Below are 18,892 nucleotides of genomic sequence, written 5' to 3' on the forward strand. Positions count from 1 at the left end.
CTATTGGCACCATGTCTAATGCCAGGTGTGGGCTAGAGGTGTATAAAGCCCCCCAGCATTGAGCTGTGGAGTAGTGGAAGAACGGTGTTCTCTAAATTGATGGTGCTCCACTTAACACTTTTGGGATAAGTTGGAAAACTGAGGATGAAATGGGGTGGTTATAATCAAACATCCTCACAGCCATTTTCCAAAATCTAGTAGAAAGCTTTCCTTGGACAGAAGAGAAAGCCACATCAAAAAAGCAGGATAAACTCTTTAATATCCTTGGTTTCAGAAGAAACAATGAATGAGAAGGTGTCCCGACACTTTTGCTTATATAATGCATTTCTAACCCAGGTTTCCAAATGCGCACATAGCTTGTATAACTTCTGCAGATTTTTAATTTTTAATTGCTAACAGAATGGGACACTCTAAAAGACACACAAATGAGCTCATGAGCCGTATCTAATGCCAAGTCGGGTAGGGGGTATACTTTGGAGTGCTGGAGTGTTTGAGGCCATCCAAATCGTTTGAGAAGAGTTGGAGTGGTGTTTGGGATTCAGAACTAATCATCTAATGCCAGGTGGACACTACACAACTTCCAAAATCTCACTATTCCAGTTACATAACTCACACAACACAACATTAATTGCCTGTGATCTGTGATAGGGTCTGTGATAGGGTTATGTGCACATCTTTCCAGAGAACACGGTTCCACTGCTCCACAGCTCAATGACTGGGGCATAAGGCATGGTGCCCCTGGCATAAGTCGTGGTGCCAACAGGTGCTCCATGTGCCTAATCCGCTGCAGAGAGCACTATTCTACAGTCAGCACTTCTCTACAGAGACTAGACAAGTGGGTGAGTGTATTTGCACATCTGTTTCAACAATGGGTGTAACTTAAAAATAACAACGCATTCATTAGAAGGAGTGTCCACAAACATTTGGACAAACAGTGTATCTAACGGTTAAATCCGTAAGCATGGCTAAATAACTGTAGTCAAATCGAAGCAGAAGTCTTATAGAAAGTGCAATAGTTGAAATGTCTTTATTTTTTCTGCCACCCCAACCCCCCACTTCTTACTCATATGGCTGACATTTGGACTGACCCGACAGCGTGGCGGAACCTGGGGTTCTACCAACTCACTAACCTGGAGAGGGGGTTTCCACTGAAGTCTGCGATCTCCAACGCCTTACAGAACTTAATGCTCTCTGGGATTTCAGGAATGTCTGTGAGGGAGAAAAGAGAAAGAGAGAGAAAAATGGGATGCAAAGTCAGCGAGATCTACACAAAGGGGCGTCGTGGCTAAGAGAGCACACTTTCAGGCTCTCTTTAATGGCTACCGGCCGTAGGATTTTGTGCTCCACGAAGAAAAGGCATTAATTACACTCAGCAAAACTAAAACTGCAATTCATTACAAAATAACCGTGATTCATAGAGGAAGACTATCCAGAAACCTGAAAACGTGAACACCCTCATCACCAGGTTATATCTGGCATCAACGTGCAGTTTTGGTGATCGGTTCACATTCAGATTTCACTGGAAAAGCGGAGGTGGAATGAGTTTTCTGTGATCGGATTCAAGGAATAAATCGTTAAAATGAGCAATAATTAGTATGGATCTTTGCTTTTTCTGCTTTTTGACCAAGTTACTTATTTATTCTCCGGTTTAGTGACCGGACCGGTTTAGTGACGGACTTTAATGACAAGTGTAAACAGAATCCTGTCAAAGTTGATCCAGATACTATCCGGATACAAAACACAATTTAATGCCAGGTGTAAACAGGCCCCTAGGCTCCAAACCGGTTAGAGGAACAAAGACAGAAGGCGGAAACCCCAAAGATAAATAAGTGTGACCCTCAAATTAGCAAAAAGTTCTAATAAAGGTTGAATGAAAACAGCATTAAACAGAAACAGGCGCAAGACTTGATTTAGAGTTTGGGATTCAGCTCATAAAGTTCAGGACTGTAGAAGAGCACATGTGCAATCTAACGTACAGTGAGGTGCAAAAGTCTAAGATCGCATCTTAAAGCTTGTGCCGAGCTTGGTGATAAGTAAGATAGAGAGATAAAATAAATAAATAAATAAAAACACGAATATAATTTGTAATAAAAAACAAAAGAATGTACGTATACACAGGCTCCAGCTCTCTCAAACCACTAACACTTAAATAGCCTAGAGTCTAAGACAATGGGTGTGTAAAGCATATGTTTGTGTACAAGTGAAATAAGAGCATATGGGTGCATATGGGTGTGAGGGTGTGTGCATAAGAGGGTGTATTTTTGGACGTGTGTCTATTTGTACCATTTCTGGAAATGTCCAGCTCCACCAACTGCATGAAGTTGGCCACTTCAGCGGGCAGTCTCTGGATCTCATTGTCACTCAGGCCCAGCTTCCGCAGGTTCAGCAGCCTGAAGAAAGGCTGGGAAAGAGAACAGGACACAAAACACAACAGTGAGTTACAGTGAAGCAGCCATACAGACAGAAAGCTGAATGACCGCAGAAGAAACGGCACAGGAAATGAAGAAAGCATAGGATTCACGGAATTCAGCCGTCACTGTTAATGAAGGACGAATACAATTATACAGCAGCTGCTCTCGTCTATAAAACCACAGACAGGAATCCATATATTTGAATCACATTAATATGACTGTTTATGCTCCAACATAAAAGTCTGAGGCAGAGCCACAGCTACTACACAACAAACGTCTTAAACATGTCTGAATGATGCCCCTCACACCAGCCTAGTCTTCACACCACAGAATCTTCAGCTTCATTAGATAATCCACAATTAGCACTACACACACAAGTTCAACATGTACAAGATTTTTATTTATTTTTATTCATTCTTACTGAGGACCACTTAAATGTTACCGTCACTTCACAGCAGTGTAGGTCTATTAGTACTGGAGCTACCATGACCTCACAGCACTGTAGGTTAGGACTGCACAATATCCTGTTTAGCATAGTCATCACAATGCGATGCGCAGGATGTGCAAGGTCACGCAAGGCAAATTAAAGTCATACACATAATGCTACAACTTGCTTGATATAAAAGAGGGGGGGATTTATAGATTATATATTAAATATGTTATACATTTACTCCAATCTTGGACCCTTATAGCATTATTAATATCCCAACATGTCCGATCATCGACTTCTGGAGGAATCTGGTGAAAATTCCAATAAAATCTCAATATGCATCAAAGAACAAAGATATCACAATGCCCCCAGCACCCAACAGAACAGAAGAGCTGCAGAAAAGACGGCCGTCAGTAAATGAATGTAAGCCTGCATGTGTGTGAGCATTTGTGCGCATGTGTGTGTGTGTGTGTGTGGGCGCCAAAATATATCAAGAGCCTGCTTGTTGGAAGGCCGCATTCAGAACATTCCAGCTGATGCAGCTTGTAAAGCTCGCTCTCCCTCTCTCTCTCTCGCTCGCTCTCCCTCTCTCTCTCTATGGTCAGCGCATTGGCCAACGGACCCGCACTGAACCGTACACAACCAAGAGAGCCTAGTATGATATCGTGTGCATGTGTATGTGTTTCAGAATTTATTAAGAAGCATTCTGTGATACACATCTCCTGGTACTCCACGTCAAAACACCAAAATCAATTGATGCGTCACCATGAGGGAACGTCCGAGGATGAATGCGGCTCTTTCAGAGAGAAAGATGGGAGGAGATAAACAGAACTGATGGAGTGCAAGAGTCCCAAACACAGAGGGGGGCTGCGACAACTGTTTTGTTTTTATTAGTGAATTTTAGGTGTTCATTTAAAAAAGGTCTGGTATAATCTCCATAGAACAGCCATGCTAAAGCTAATATACTGGGACGAGCTGCACATGAGCCTTAAGGTCACGATGCACAATGCAGAGCATCAGCTAGTGAGCTAGTGCAGGGCAGTGGAACTGCATTCTCTGGAGGAATGGAGCTCCAACCAGTACTTCTAGGACGAGTTGCCAGAACTAAAATATACAATCAAACCTTCACAGCAACCTTTTCCACATCTAGATGTTCATCAAAGCCCACCCCACTTTTACTCCACCAAACAACAATTCCAGATATATTTTTTTTTTAAATGAATCAAGGTGAGACATTACACCTTAACTATACTGCACCAACCGTTAAACACGAAGGTGGTAACATTTGCAGGAGCTTGATGACCTCAGAATTATTTGGCATAACCTCAAACCATTAGGCTAGACTGCTGAACCCTGGACACAACTGGGTGCTCCAACAGTAATGACCCCAAACACACAGTAAAGGTGTTTGTGGAATGGATAAAGCAGGTCAACCTTAAGCTTTTAGAGTGACCATTCCTAAGCCCTGACCTCAAGTCCATCAAAAATGTCTGATCCGTGCCAGAAAATAAACTAATTTCATGGCACTCTACCAATTCTGCCAAGGAGAGCAGTCAAATACCCAACCAGAATTCAGCCAGAACTTGTTGGCGGCCATCAGAAGCATCTGGTCACGGTGTAACTTGCTATGGGACATTTTATCCCAATATTTGATATGCTGTATGTTGGCCTTTTACCACCCCTGTAATTCTGAGTATTCTTGTGTAATTGGCTCCTAATGAACGAGTAATGACTTGTTTAGTTTTGGACGAGCGGGCAGCAGCTGCTTGCGTTGTCTTTAACGAAGTGACAGGTGACATGCATTGAATGTCTCAAAGAAATACGAAGCCTGGGTAACGAGGGCCTGCCCAGATGGGAGACACACGCATAAATGCATCCACAACACCACATATTAAACACAAGCTGCAGCTCCTAAAGGAACCATCCTCGAATATTGTGCATATACAGAGAAGCTTTCGGCAGCATGTCTGCCTGCAGTAGTTTGGGTTGGTTGTCCTGTCTTGCACCTCTTTGCTCAGCATGGTCACTAGTGGACGAACACGGCCTGTACTCCGAGCGGGAGGGACTGTGAGGTCTATTAAGGGAGGAAGCTGTTCAGTGAAGGGCTGATTATACACCAACACACAATGAGTTCCATTCACCAGAGCCAGCCAAACAAGCTGGGGACCGAGTGCCGCCATATCGGCTGCGCTTTCTACACACTTCGTACGCGTAACTCACACAAACTCCATTCTCCTCCTCCTTCCTGAGTCAGTACCTCAGATCCATAGAGAAACGCAGATCGGATGACTACTGCAGGACTCCAGGTCATTAACTATCCATTCCGATCGGCCTAACCCAATTATCCACCTACAACGGCCAGGTTCAATCAGCTTAGCCGGCGCTGGCTTCGACTGAGCTCATTCTGCCGGTAATCACTGCTTTTCCGCTACGGAAGAACGTTCACCCAAAACATTTAGAGCACTTTAATACACCGACCTGCAATAGAATTACAAAGGAAAATCCCAGATTAACATACGGCACAGCGTACTTGGACAACAAGGTATACGAGGATCATCACCTGCGGAATTATCTCAATAAAAGATATTACAGACCGCAAGTTCAAACACACGGGGGTACAGAGTCTCGCCTTATAGCTTGCATTCTGAATGACCGTAATACTGCAGTCTAGCAGCTCCAGGTAATGTTTACATCAACCACATGTGATATCTGTGATTTGGGCATGGCATGACTGCTGGTGTCAGACTGGCTGGTTTGAGCAAAACTTCCAGAACTGCTGAGCTGGGCGTTTCAGTACAACAGTCAACAGAGTTTAGTCAATACGGCGTAGTAAAGAAACAAACAACATGAAGTCAAAGCTGACAGAAAGGCCACCACAACTCTGATAACTGTGATGAGCAGGAAAGCATAAGATCAGAATGTACAAGAAGCCTAACCCTGAAAACACTGCTACTTTGCTGGAAGTAGTCATTAAAAGATGGGTAATTCTGGTCATGAAGGGCCAGCAACAACACTCCAACTGGCATTCAAGCAATGATTAATTGGTGTTAAATGGCCCAAAGTGAGCCCAAAACCATTACACCATTACAGCACCTTCACAAGCTTGACCTGTTGACAAGACAGGTTGAGTCCATAGATTCATGCTGTCAACCTCAGCAGAAATCAAGATTCATCAAACCAGTGCATGTTTTTCTAGTCTTCAGCTGTCCAGTTTTGATGAGCCTGTGCCCATTGCAGCCTCAGCTTTCTGTTCTTGGCTGAAAAATGTAAAATCTGATGTGGTGTTCTGCTGTTGTAGCCTATTCTCCTCAAACTGGCTTTATGAATATGAGGAGGAGTTCAGTGTTCCTTAGTGGTTCTCAATTACCAGATCTGAATCCAATGGAACATCTCTGGGACATGTCAACATAAAAGCGCTTCAGTTCTGCATAGTTCCTTTCTGGTCTGAGGGCAAAGAAAGAGCCTACCTAGCGTTAACATGTTCATAATAAAATGCTCAGCAAGTAATACACATACTAAAATTCCCATTTCCCTTTTTTCAATGCCTTCAAACTAAACTAACCTGAGAAAACGGGTTGATAAAAAGTTCCCACGATGAGACCAGGGTCCAAATAGCGCAGTGTAGCACCAAAAGCTACAGAAAGGTTAGCAGAGCGCCACAAAGGGCGTGTTTATGTGTCTAATGGCAAATGCAAAGTGTGTGAGTGCTGGTTTAACAGAGTGTTAATAGGCTCCTTTATATCTGCGTTAAACTGTGGGAGAAATTTGCCAGCTGGGACATTAGGGGAACTTATTTTGGCAGAGTGTGAAGGTGTGTGCGTGCATGTGCTTGTTTACACACACATGCACACATAGGGCCTCTCTGTGCAAGCAGTACTTGCTTGCTGCTCTGTGGGGCTGTTCAAGGTCATGTCCATGTCCCCTCAGTGGCTGAGTTCAGAACAGCAGGGCGTACAGGTTGTGCCTTTATAGCAGCAGGCCCATCAGCTTACTCAGAAAGGTTAAGATGTTTATTTATTTACCACGTTCCCTCACGTAAAAGGGCAAGGAGACAACAGCGAGACATTAAAAAAGAAAGAGAGGAAGGAACAAGGGAGTGTGCAGAAAGGTTGGGTTGGAGTGCAGAGTCAGCAAGGACTACAAACAGTGGTGTCCTGACTAATAGACAGGGAATTTTTTTTTGTTTTGATGCCCAGTGCGGGGAACGAAAACTGTGTGTGTGCATGGATGCTTCATACGAAGGAGGCTAAAGTAGTTCAATTAGAAAGTCCCCGCACCCCCCCGTCCAGTTAACAGAGGCTGCAGTGTCCTGGTCAAGTGACTTTGCTTATTGCATGGCATCCCTCCAGTCAGACTATTAGAGAGCCATGTTCTCCCTCAACAGGCACACATTATCTCGATCTCAGCGGAACCATTATATATTAGTACTTCATGAATAACCAAGTACTGTCACACTGGTTTGATAGCAGGAGCAGATCAATATGGTTTCCAATCTCCTCACACGTTCCTGGTGATGTCTGTGGCCCGCATTGCCATAAAACGTGACTGATCGGATCTCCATACATACACCGATCAGCAAGTAAAAAGTCATGTTTTGAAGTTGTTGGGTTGGAAGCAGCTAGAATTGACAAGCGTAAGAATCTGAGCCACTTTTAAGGGTCAAATTGTGCAAGTCTTGTGGGATGTTTCCAGCATGCATTGCTTAGTACAGAAGTACTCAAGTAAAGGACAACCTGGTGGGGTCATGAGAAAAAAAACACACACACACACACACACACACACACACACACACACACACACACACACACACACACAATTGATATGTGAATAGCAGGATCCTGATAACTTATCATTGCTGTCATGCAAAACCCTTGTATCTCCAGTTTTTCACATTTGGACATAATGCATATCCGGAAGTTGGTCTTTACATTTTGCCAACGTTTTATGATGAATGGACCAATAGAAATGCTCCAAAATGCCTTGTAATAAAACCTTTTAACACTGACTTTCATTTAAAGCTCCTGTAAAGTTCCCATTTTGGAGAACTGGTTTTTAATCAGACAATGCAAATGCACTCATCTCATCCCCAGTTCAAAACAATAGGATGCAGCTTCACGTGTCTCGGAGGCAGCCATCCACCTAGCCTTCACCCTGCCAGCTTGGTGACACCATGTGTGATAGGTCAACCTAGCTAATGAGCAGAACTGGAAGCAACCGAATAGAGGAGAATTATTTGCTGACTTCAGGCTGGATTTAAAAAAAAAAAAAAAAGAAAAAAAAAGCCTGATATGGATAAAACCCCAAAAAGAAATTCTTACATCAGTGCATCTAAAGGGCAGGAACAGGGCTACTGTAGAGTTAATGAGGGAGCAGACATGCAGCCATTACATTCACGGGTCTATACAGGACTATAAGCAGATGTGCTTCCTCATCGATCGCGCGCTGGTAATTGCGAACGGGTGATGCGCTGCAGTAAATGGACTGCAAATGTCCGATTCACAACTCGGCAAGTCCTGCTGCTCTCTCACATTCCTCCACAGCGCTGAGAGGGAGGTGGGGAGAGCGAGAGAGAGAGCAAGAGAGAGAGCGAGCAAAGCACTATGGGGGGGAAGGGCAGAGACAACAAATGCTTTTGTTAATATTTTGGGGAGGGGCTTGAGTATCCTGGCCAATAGCCTTGAGAGAGGGCACTTTTCAAATGCAGCTCAGTCATTCTACTCTTGTGAATGCTCCTGCTGGCTATCGCATTACTCAGCACTCTATTCCAGGTGGAGGCAGCTTGATTCATTACTGGATGTCGTTACGGAACAAACTAAAGCTGGAACTGAGACACTACACAATTGAGAAGGCAAAAACTATGCCCGGGAGGTTGGGGGGCCCCTCTTCGGTCATACACAAGACTCCGATATAGATTCTCAGCACCTCCAGATCAACCTTTAAACAGTCTAACAGGCTTAATTGAGAGGAAATAATACAAAAAAAAATTCTTCTAGATAACGCTTGGTTTAAATACCGCTCAAACCTCTTTTAAAAGCCACTACAAAAGGACATGATCGATTCATTGTATTACAAAATGTAACTCACTCCTTCTGAAACCTGACACTGAAGGGTGTGTTAATGTGGGAGGAAGTGCCTTCCCCTCGTCCCTTTGCAGTAGCAGGGATTACACTGAGGGTTCTTCATATGAATGAACCCTCCACCCTTTCACTTTCTCCTGACTCCCCACTTCCCCCCACTCTCGACCCCTTTTTCTTGGACGGAGGACAAAGCCTCCACCGTCAATCACAGAGGAACCCACTAGGGCCCTCCCACCTGCAGGAGCAACAGAGAGAGAACTTCCCTATTGTCCATTGAGAGAAGAGAAAGGGGGTAGGGGGGTGGTGGGTGGGGGGTGGTGGGGCGAAGTAGAAGATAAAGCAATGACAAAAACAGAGGGTACAAAAGGGGAAAAGATGAGAAATGAGGTCAGGAGGAAAAAAATGGAGGGGAAAGCAGTGGGGGGGGACGTAGAAAAAAAAGGGGGACAGAGGAAAAGAGAGAGAGAGAGAGAGAGAGAGAGAGATGGGAGTGAAGTCAGCAAGACATGTACAAAGTGGTGGTGCTGTGGCTAAGATTTCAAGAGGACTATTTCGGGCTGCTTTTAAAGGCTAACGGATGCACAGCTCTAAACGTAAAGAAAAACAAAGCAACTGTGATTACATTAAAGCCACAGTCTAACTAAATTAGCAGCAAGGAAGTAGCTTTCTGCACAAGGTTCTTATATAAACCCAAAAGCTGAAACGAAGTTAAAACCGCCTCTCCACCATACATAACGCTGTCACTAACGCGATGCGCACACAAACACTCATGGAAACGCGAGACATGCCCTGGCAAGGTAGGTCATTACTGTACTGTAAATAAACAAGTCTTCTAAAAGAAACTGGCACAAGGCAATTACCTCCAGATTTCAGAGCACAAGTTCCATGTGTAGATCCGCCCCGTGCTGCCAAAACAGCTCCGACCTGTCGAGGCACAGACTCGGACCCGGTCAGCACTCATATTTACTATGGTGGCTCTTTTGTGGGATCAGACCAGAGGGACAAGACTTCACTACCCACACGGGGTCAGGGGTTCACCGGTTGTCCTGACCACTGCATACCAGACCTGCCTGATGTTCTGGAGATGTTCCGACTCGAGCCCTCTAGCAAATCACAATTGGGCTTTTGTCAAAGTCAGTCAAATTCTTATGCTTGTCCGGACTGTTCACTTGCGGCCTAATATGTAGATCCGACAAGGTCAATCACCACATATAATAAAGAGTTGCATTCGTCCCGAAACATCACAGCATGGACTTGATGGTTTGGTGTATGCACTCGTACAACGACAAACCTAGAGCTGTACGCAAATTAACACAACAACAGGGCATGCTAAGCTTGCTGAGCGCAAGCTGATTGGCATCTGACTATGGCGAGTGCAAATGGCACATCAGAGCTAGAAGACCCACCTGCTTGTTTCAAATCAGCTGTGGGGGAAAATGGCAGGTTTCCAGTGAACTAGAATGCAATAGCCATGGAGTGGGTGTAAATTCACTGCCTAACACACTACTGGCTGTACCGACTACCTCACAGGGGATGGACTATACGGCACTACAACCTTTCTTGACTACACCACCATCTATAAATAAATGGAAATTAATCTAGCCTTATGCATTTTAAGGGTATGTTGCTTTTTTGCGCCCCCTGTTGTATCGAACTCGTACCAAACAATCTACAATATTGCATGAACCAAACCATCAGCCAACCCCTACCCTACTGAACACGGAAATGAAAATATTGCGCAAGGTATAAAGGACAGCCAACTGTTTCTACATCGCTACTAATCCAAACTTTTAACAGTTAGACAAAGAAGACTCAAGACTGTTCCAACTACTGCCTTAAAAATCATACTGTACACCAAGACATACATGTACCTCCTTTTAAAGTCCACTACTTAAAGCAACACTATGGAAAACTCTCTCACTCCTGGGCTCCCCCTACAGTCATGAAGTGTAATTCGCATTTTTAGCCACCCCTAAAAGATAAATATTTTTCTGGACGAGCTAAGAGATACAGAACAGTCAATTAGCAGTGCCCCAACCCCCGAGTGACACGACAGAAGGCAATAATACAGGCCAGTGAAGAATCACAGTGATTTTGAAGCATTTTTTTAAGGTACAAATGCTACATAGCGTTGCTTTAAGTGTTTCAATCTTTCTACCCAAATAAATGGGATACGGCTTAAGATTTACTCAAACAGTCCTGAGAAAGCAGCTTTCTGTTCAATGCAAGACATTCAACTTTAAACCCGAGTAAAAGTCCAAACCTCTTCATGAGGCCCTGATTTGGTTTACCAGCAGGAAAAGCCACTTTTCTCCCTTTGGAAACTTGCAGTACTTTTAAGGTAAAAAAGAGACGAGAGCCCAAAGTCAGCATCAGTGCTGTGTTAAGTGTTTTGGTGTCTTGATACTCGAGGCGGTTCAGAATTAGGATCCACCAATGACAAATATTTACTTTGGAAGCAGATGGTGTTAGCTAAAAAAAGTGTACACAAACGCAAGGAAATAATTAGAAGTCAGGGAAACGTTTAGATTCAAGACACAGAGAAGGCAGAACAACAGAGGCAGTCGGGGGAAAGAGTACAAACGTTTTCACATGGGTAGGGTCAAACGAAAATGTGCCCCAAATGACCACGTCATGCTTGATTCCACTGAGTGGCAGGAGTGGACGTTCTTTTTACGGCGGCACCACGCTGAGCAGCTCGCTTCACGTAAACACGGCTGTCTCTTTAAAAGCAGTCACGCTCCTTTGATCTTTTAGGTTATGAACTATGGGAAACACCGCAATTAAGAGAGAAAGTGAAAAACGGGGAAACGGGAAGAGATCGGCCAAGAAATTTCATAATAGACTATATCTGCAAACAGACAAAGAGGGACGTCATGCACTACTAAAGAAGAAGAGTCATTTGGGATGCTGCCAACAAGACAGGATGTGTGTGTAGAGAAGCAAATTAGGAGATCCACAAGAGCGGTTTTCGTAAAGCTGTGATGATAATCACTTTAAATCAGTTGTAAAGGAACACTGACTGTTTTGTGATGCTGTTCTGCTGATCACAATGAAGAACTGAAAATATTGACAGTTTTAGAGTAGAATAATTAGAGGAGCACCATGAAAAGGTTTTCTGAACTCTTAGTAGAATTTCTAGAAATACCACCAGTTTTTAACTTTAACACAACCTTCATGATGACCGCTGATATTTGAGCGGTGGAGCACTATTCTACTGTGCAGCACAAACACAAAGTCACTTTACAGCTTTTGAAAATCATATATATATATATATATATATATATATATATATATATATATATATATATATATATATTTTTTTTTTTTTTTTTTTTTTGCTTATATTTCTATATTTCTATATTTTCATATTTTTATTTTTTAACTTATTCTATTTTTATTTTATTTTTCTTTTGCACTTTACTTCATTAAGTTAAGGTTTAGTTAAGTTTAAATTTAGATCTTTATTGTATAGCTTTGATGTGGACTGTCAAAAAAGCATTTCACTGCAAGTTATACTGTGTATTACTATGTATGTGACAAATAAAATTTGATTTGATTTGAAATCATTGCTTAGCTACAAGCAGTAATGGAACATTTTGACTAGGTGCACCAATACGGATGCGCCCTATTCAAAAAGCACTCCACTATATTCATGCTTGTAAATTTATTAGCCAGAAATCAAACTTGCACATAAAATGTGTAAAATGTGTAAAATGTGTAAACGTGGACTTGTCAGCAACTCTAGATCAGTGTGAAAAGTGCTGTGACTGGAATTTATTGCAGCAACTGAAAACGCAAGACCTGGGTCATGAGGGTGGAGTTTATCCCTTTTCCTCACCCATATTCTCAACGCTGGTACCTCCTGGCAAAAGATCTTGCCATTCGCGACCCCAGAGTCGCTGATCGGTCGAGCAATGTGCAAACCACAACCACCAAAAGCTCCCTGATTACAAGACGACAAGTTGTGGAGTGTGAAGGATGCTACGATCGGACTACTCTGGAAGCCATGTAGTGTGTAGAAGGCATCAATCAGCAGATTTCTAGATGTGTACTGTACAGTTGTTGTAATGGCACTGTAAATCACCACATCCCTCTCAACAAACAATTACCTCACCTGTCTAACCTTACCAGATACTCCTGTAACTACTACAACACGCTCGAGGACATGGCTCTTGTCGCGGGGCTCCTTTTGAGCCAAACCGTGTGAAGGTAGGGCTGGCTCTCTATTTAAAGGCTGCCGATCTAGACCAGGAGATTAAGTGTGTGTTCACAACACTCCTTTTAAGTGGCCTTCGAAAGAGCTGCTTTTAAAAATAGAGTAATCCAGCATTTGGTGACGGAGTTAGTCAGGCTGACTCGCTACATGCCTCAATGATATCAGTGGGAGCGTGTACGAGAGGAGTGGCTTGGAACTCAAACAACTGATTAGCCAAAGCGAGCGATTGGGGCATGCTAACACAAGCATGCACGCACACACACTCATTTACTGAGGCCTCCAGTTTAGGCCTCTTTATTTGCCCAGGAACGAAGGTTCTACGCCAACCGCTATATATGTGCGCCAGCATCAAATAAAGGAAGCAAGAAAAGGAAGTAATCCCAGCTCTGCAACACGGCCTTCACCCTACACAACAGCGCTCCCACGTTAGGGCACAATGAGGATTGCTGTAGTGGCGTTCACCGATTTGCATTCCAAACCAGAATCAAATGAGACTCAAGGTCGCTGCAGAGTCATTCGGAGAGCCTACATTCCAGAAAACTCTCATAATCCCATCAGTGCTGACAACGCTGGATAGAACAGCATAAACCTCAAACTCTTAAAAAGCATTCATTGCACAGCTTAATCCGATTTGGAATTCCAGGTGCTCCTAGTTAAAGCTTGCGCTCATACGTCTGGCTCCTCTGGACTGCCAAAAGACAACCTAGTCAGTTTCTGTGGGTTGACCAGATCAAAAATCAGGGCCATCATCAACAAGCCCTTCCGATTTGACATCGCCTGCCCTATCTGTACATGTCCACTTACTACCTCTGACCAGCTGCCACTAGCTCCAGACACTGGTTCTGCTGGTCTCTGCTGGTCTGTTAGTACTAGCGTTACCTTTGCGTCTGGTGTAGAGGACACAGCAACCTATTGCCTATGTGTTGGCTTTGCTTCGAGCTCATGCCACCTGTTTACACACCCTCCAGTGGTTTGGCTCTGCTTGTCACTCCTAAAATCTCTAGCTTTAGCTTAGCTTGATGTGCTGTGCTAGCATTAGCTTCATTTGATTCACTTTTGGGTGGCGGCTGGGTGGTTCAGCTTAAGTTCAGCAATAGGAGAATGATGCTGAAGTCCTTCTTCGTTCCCATTCTGGAAGCGTAAGGAGCATTCTTGATTCCAGCGTATTCGGCAATTAGCTGGAGACGTCTATGGCTGATTGAACAGACTGTTTAGACCGGGTGAGAACGGGAGATGTGGGGCTTGACATTCGAATAGGACACCAGAGAAGTGGGCTAGCTTGTTGAAAAGGGCTATGAGCAAGCATACAGTACGGGCCTCAAAGGCAGCGGATTTAGAAGTTTGCATGTGAGTCACGATGTAGAATGACCGAGTCTATCTGATGTCTATCTGCAGTGTCTCTATGGAGCACCTTTGATAACTCTTTGATATATCTGAAAACAATAGTTGTCCTGGTCTCTCATCAGCCTTCCTCTTCCTCCCTTCCTATCATGAAGGTATGACTCCACTTTTTCCCCTCTCCAGGATGGTCAAGTTCCATTTTGCGCCAGGCTATTTTGAGGTTCTGGTTGTTGGGCGCAATGCCAGGGGTTTTGTCTCCTGGAAAAGGTCTCACATCACATACCAGTCCTGTCGGTACACCTTTTGAATATTTTGGAAGCTCACTCACGCTTCCACTAACTGGGTGCACACTGTAAAGGAGACCAGTCAAAGTGCACCACTCTATAGCCGCCCTCTTGAAATGTGGGAATGTCACTACTGTGCTCTGCTTGAAAAAAAAAAAAAAAAAAAAAAGAAGTACAGAGACAGTGGACGAGTGAGTTCCAGAGGTCCCTCAGAGGCTGATGTGACTCTTACTGGACAAGATGCAATGCATTTGCAGTGAATTTGGTCTTCAGGCAAACCTCATTATGCAACTCTGGTTTGTGTACAATTCAGCACATAGCAGCCAACATTAAGAGTCTGATCTCCATATACTGTAATCAGAAGGATGAAAGCAACAGGCTGTGTGTGTGTGTGTGTGTGTGTGTGTGTGTGAGAGAGAGAGAGAGAGAGAGAGAGAGCATGCAAGTCTGTTCTCATTCTTCACTCAGCAAGCAGATAAGAACAAAGAGGCATTGTGCATGTTTGTGTGTAGGCCTGTCTAAGAATCACATGGCTGGCCTTTTCTAGTGCGGATGCACGGTTCCAAAACTGTCACCAACCAAAGCTGGAGGTTCCTGGCCTTGATGTATCCCAGACTTCCATCCTGATTCTGTGTGTTTTATGGAAAAGAAAAACAGCAGTGCCAAGTTCTCGCCAATGCACAGCCCTATTACATATACACCAATCATCCATAAGGCATGGACTCCACAAGACTCCTGAAGGTGTCCTGTGGTATTTGGCACTAATCCTGCGAGATGTGTGGAGGAGCCTGCACAGATTGCACTGCCCTTGACCCTGTCACTGGTTCACAGGTGGTTCCTTTCTTTAACCGCCTTTGGTATGTACTGACCACTGCAAACCAGAAAAACTCCACGAGGCCTGTCTGATGTTCTGGAGATGCTCTGATCTAGTTGTCTAAACATCACAACTTGTCTCTGGTCAAAGTGGCTCAGATTCTTATGTTTGCCCGTTTGTCCTGCTTTTAACACCTAATCACCTTCAGGAGCTGACCGTTCACTTGCTGCCTAATGCTTCCCACCTATCGACAGAAGCCCGAAGCCACCTTCACCTGTTGTGTTATGGCTGACCGGTTCTAGTCTCAAAAGCTCTAGACTCCAAGCTGTTTCCGGATACGCTGGCAGCTTCAGTTGTGTCCTGGTGCACACGGCTGGTAGCCACACCCGTCAAATGGAAAACGTATGTAAAGTAAGGCCCAGGCCCAGGCATGCTGAGCTTGGACCATCTTCCTTCACATTAATCCACAAGCAGCTTGAAAACAGGACTATTAGGACCTGTGAGACTAAGAGCGGCCGCTGAATGTAATTTTGCAGACAATTCAGGGTCGGCTTTAGTAAAATCCCAGTTTGTTTCAGGGAGTCCAGGAGCATGGACATCTGTTCAACACTGCTGTTAAAGCTGGATTAAATAGCAGTGTTTTCTTGCAGAAGAGCAATGAAACAACAGCGGCTAGGTCATGCGGGGGTCACAGCAGATCAAATGATCGCACGCTTACACACGCAAAATCTACCTTGTGCGTCACTCAAAAGAAATTAGGCCAGGAGCACAACACTCATATGAACAATTAAAACAGGCAGTGGCTGAGCCAAACAATGCTAATGCGCTCCTGCCCATCCTACATTTCACCAGCTCTCACAAAAACACTAAATACACACATTCAAACCAAAGGCTCCAGCGTTGACAGCGACAACTGTCAGGAACAAGGACAAAAGCGAGTTACCCTTGAGCCTCTCGTGCTGTGACCATCAGATAAGCACAAGGTTAGCAGAGGGTCAACAGCTCATGCAGAGTGACTTGGACAAGAGGCAAAGCAAGCCCTGCTATTCTGTAAACCTGTACGTCACGTAAACTACTGGGACTACTGGGTCCAAACTTCAGGAGAAGGTGCGGCATGACAAAATTCCACAAATCCTGCAGAAATTCCTGAGGTGAGATTTAAACATTAGAGGTGGTTACAATGCCCGGGAGGCTGTTCAGCACAGCTGCACACTGTAAGAACCTGCTTCAACCAAGCTGTTGAGAGCAAAGTTCAATGCAACACATGAACAGGAGGAATCTGAGCTGCTGTACTGGTGAATTTCACGCCACAGTGATCCCTCTGTTGGGGTGAATGGGTTAGTTACAAAAGATTTAGTGGTAGACTTTATGGTAGAGATGATGCAGTAAAGCACTTCTTTATTAATTAATAAAGAAACATGTAGGCAGTGCTCGAGACGTGAGGATATGCTCAACAAACTTAAAAGCTTGCATCTCCAGAATGGCAATTGTATATGGAAATGGCAACTTTCTGGAAGTCAATGCAAAAAGACCTGATTCTAGATCATTATGGAGAATTTCTATTGAAACATTTAACAAACATTTAATATACGGTTTTAAAAAATATGACATTTTCATGACATGAAAGGATTACATTAAATTTGCATGAATAAAATAAACATCTAAAAGTTAATACCTGACCGATTGTTCTAAATTATTAGGATTTTAAAAAAATCAAGAGGTTTCCAGCCAAAACATCCAACTGGCCTATATTTCTCTAGCCAATCAGATCATTGTTGTGACTTACGGATTATAGCAAAACAGCCCTTTTGGGTTGGGTTTCCATTTTGAGCTTCACAGTGTATTTCCGCACGGGAATTCACTGGCTCTCTCAGTAAGTGCTTGGTGTTCGACAGAGTTTTAGATGTTTACAGAAGCCCTGCACGATGATGCATTACCACGTTCGCCTGGAAAGGTTAATGTAGCATCCTGTCCTGCACTAGATCAGCATAAGCAATCGACCAATCTAGCTGAACAGCTGTTGGCATCGGCCCCAAAAACACTGACTGGTCCCTCTCCATGTTAAACACTGATACTATTATAATAAAAATCCCCTCTTCACTATGCCAATCAGATGTGCCCAGGCAACAACGTACACTCACTATAGCTAAAGCTAAACACACACACAAGCAACCACGAGAAGGAACTGTCTTGTGACCAAGACCGCCTCTCTACTACACAGAGCCTTTTCAGAGCGACTGTATCCCAGAGCGACAAGCAAACTTAATCAGGGATAAGGCCTGAGAGTATAAAGATCCGCTTAATTACACATGCTAAGAACAAATAGGACACATTTGGTTTCGTAAGACACTGAAGTCAAGTTTGATTAGCACAGCTGAGGCATCTTTGGGGAGGCACGACTTCATCAGGGCTTTATCTACCCTTACCAGAAGGGTATAAACACACGCACTGGTCTGCATACATGAGGAACCTCGAACCTGTGCAGTCAAGTACAAAATGCTGGAGCTGCTTCGACAATAAGGGCCGTGACCTCGCAGCACGCAAAAATTACAAGCACGTCAAACATAACCGAAATACTGGCTTGGGTAAGCGCTTGAGAGCGCGTGTACATGTGTGTGGCCTCTGGAATTAAAAGTGGAGAGGCCAGGGCAGACTCCTGGAGATTCCACTCATGCCTGCGTTTCCTCAAGTCACAACCCCCTCGCCTGCCAGTGAAAACAACACGCATACAACGTTTTGTGAACATGTTCTGGACCTTTCACCCAAATACCACCCAATCTGCACATGGATGCATTTAGAAAACAAAGAGAAAACAAAGATGGTGATTTTACTACAAGGAAGAAAAAAAAAAGACCCCATTTACACCTGGTCACTTCATACGTCTTCAGTATCAGGATTAGCCTATATCTAGACAAGGCCAAGCCTCTTAAATAAATGCAAGTGTAAACGCACTCAGGACGCATTTCAAACGGATACAAATCTAAATCACTCAAACCACTTCAGGAGGGGGACCTGTTCACACCTGCCATTAACATCCTGCAGGGGTCCTGGGTGATCTCTACAGGTGTGAACGGGACACACTAATCTGATCACTCAACACATTCAGAGGTGGTCGGAGACGCATTAGACCACATTTGTTTTGTAGTATGAAGGTCGAAGCGTCTCAACGTGTCCCAGACAGCAAAGCAGCGCTTACATCAACCGCCGGAAAATACATAATAACTGGGAGACCCCACCGTCCACCATCCGCACAATTTAGCTGAGCTCGCTACAAGGAACCAACTACAGGCCACAGTCTTGGCTGGTATTATTATTA

The 18,892-nt window shown here is 44.0% G+C and overlaps 1 protein-coding gene across 15 annotated transcripts in view; it reads right to left on the reverse strand.

Moving 5' to 3' along the window:
• Positions 1–18,892, reverse strand: part of scrib (scribble planar cell polarity protein) — a 90,450-nt gene that overhangs the window by 49,595 nt on the left and 21,963 nt on the right. For all 15 annotated transcript variants that reach the window (XM_072688070.1, XM_072688074.1, XM_072688084.1 and 12 more), the window contains exons 2-3: positions 2,284–2,401; positions 1,131–1,209 (exon numbers count right to left, since the gene is read on the reverse strand). In XM_072688070.1, the coding sequence (XP_072544171.1) occupies positions 1,131–1,209; positions 2,284–2,401 (197 nt within the window). The remainder of the gene's footprint in view (positions 1–1,130; positions 1,210–2,283; positions 2,402–18,892) is intronic.

This window comes from Salminus brasiliensis, chromosome 9 (genome assembly GCF_030463535.1).
Source record: "Salminus brasiliensis chromosome 9, fSalBra1.hap2, whole genome shotgun sequence".
Taxonomy (NCBI): domain Eukaryota; kingdom Metazoa; phylum Chordata; class Actinopteri; order Characiformes; family Bryconidae; genus Salminus; species Salminus brasiliensis.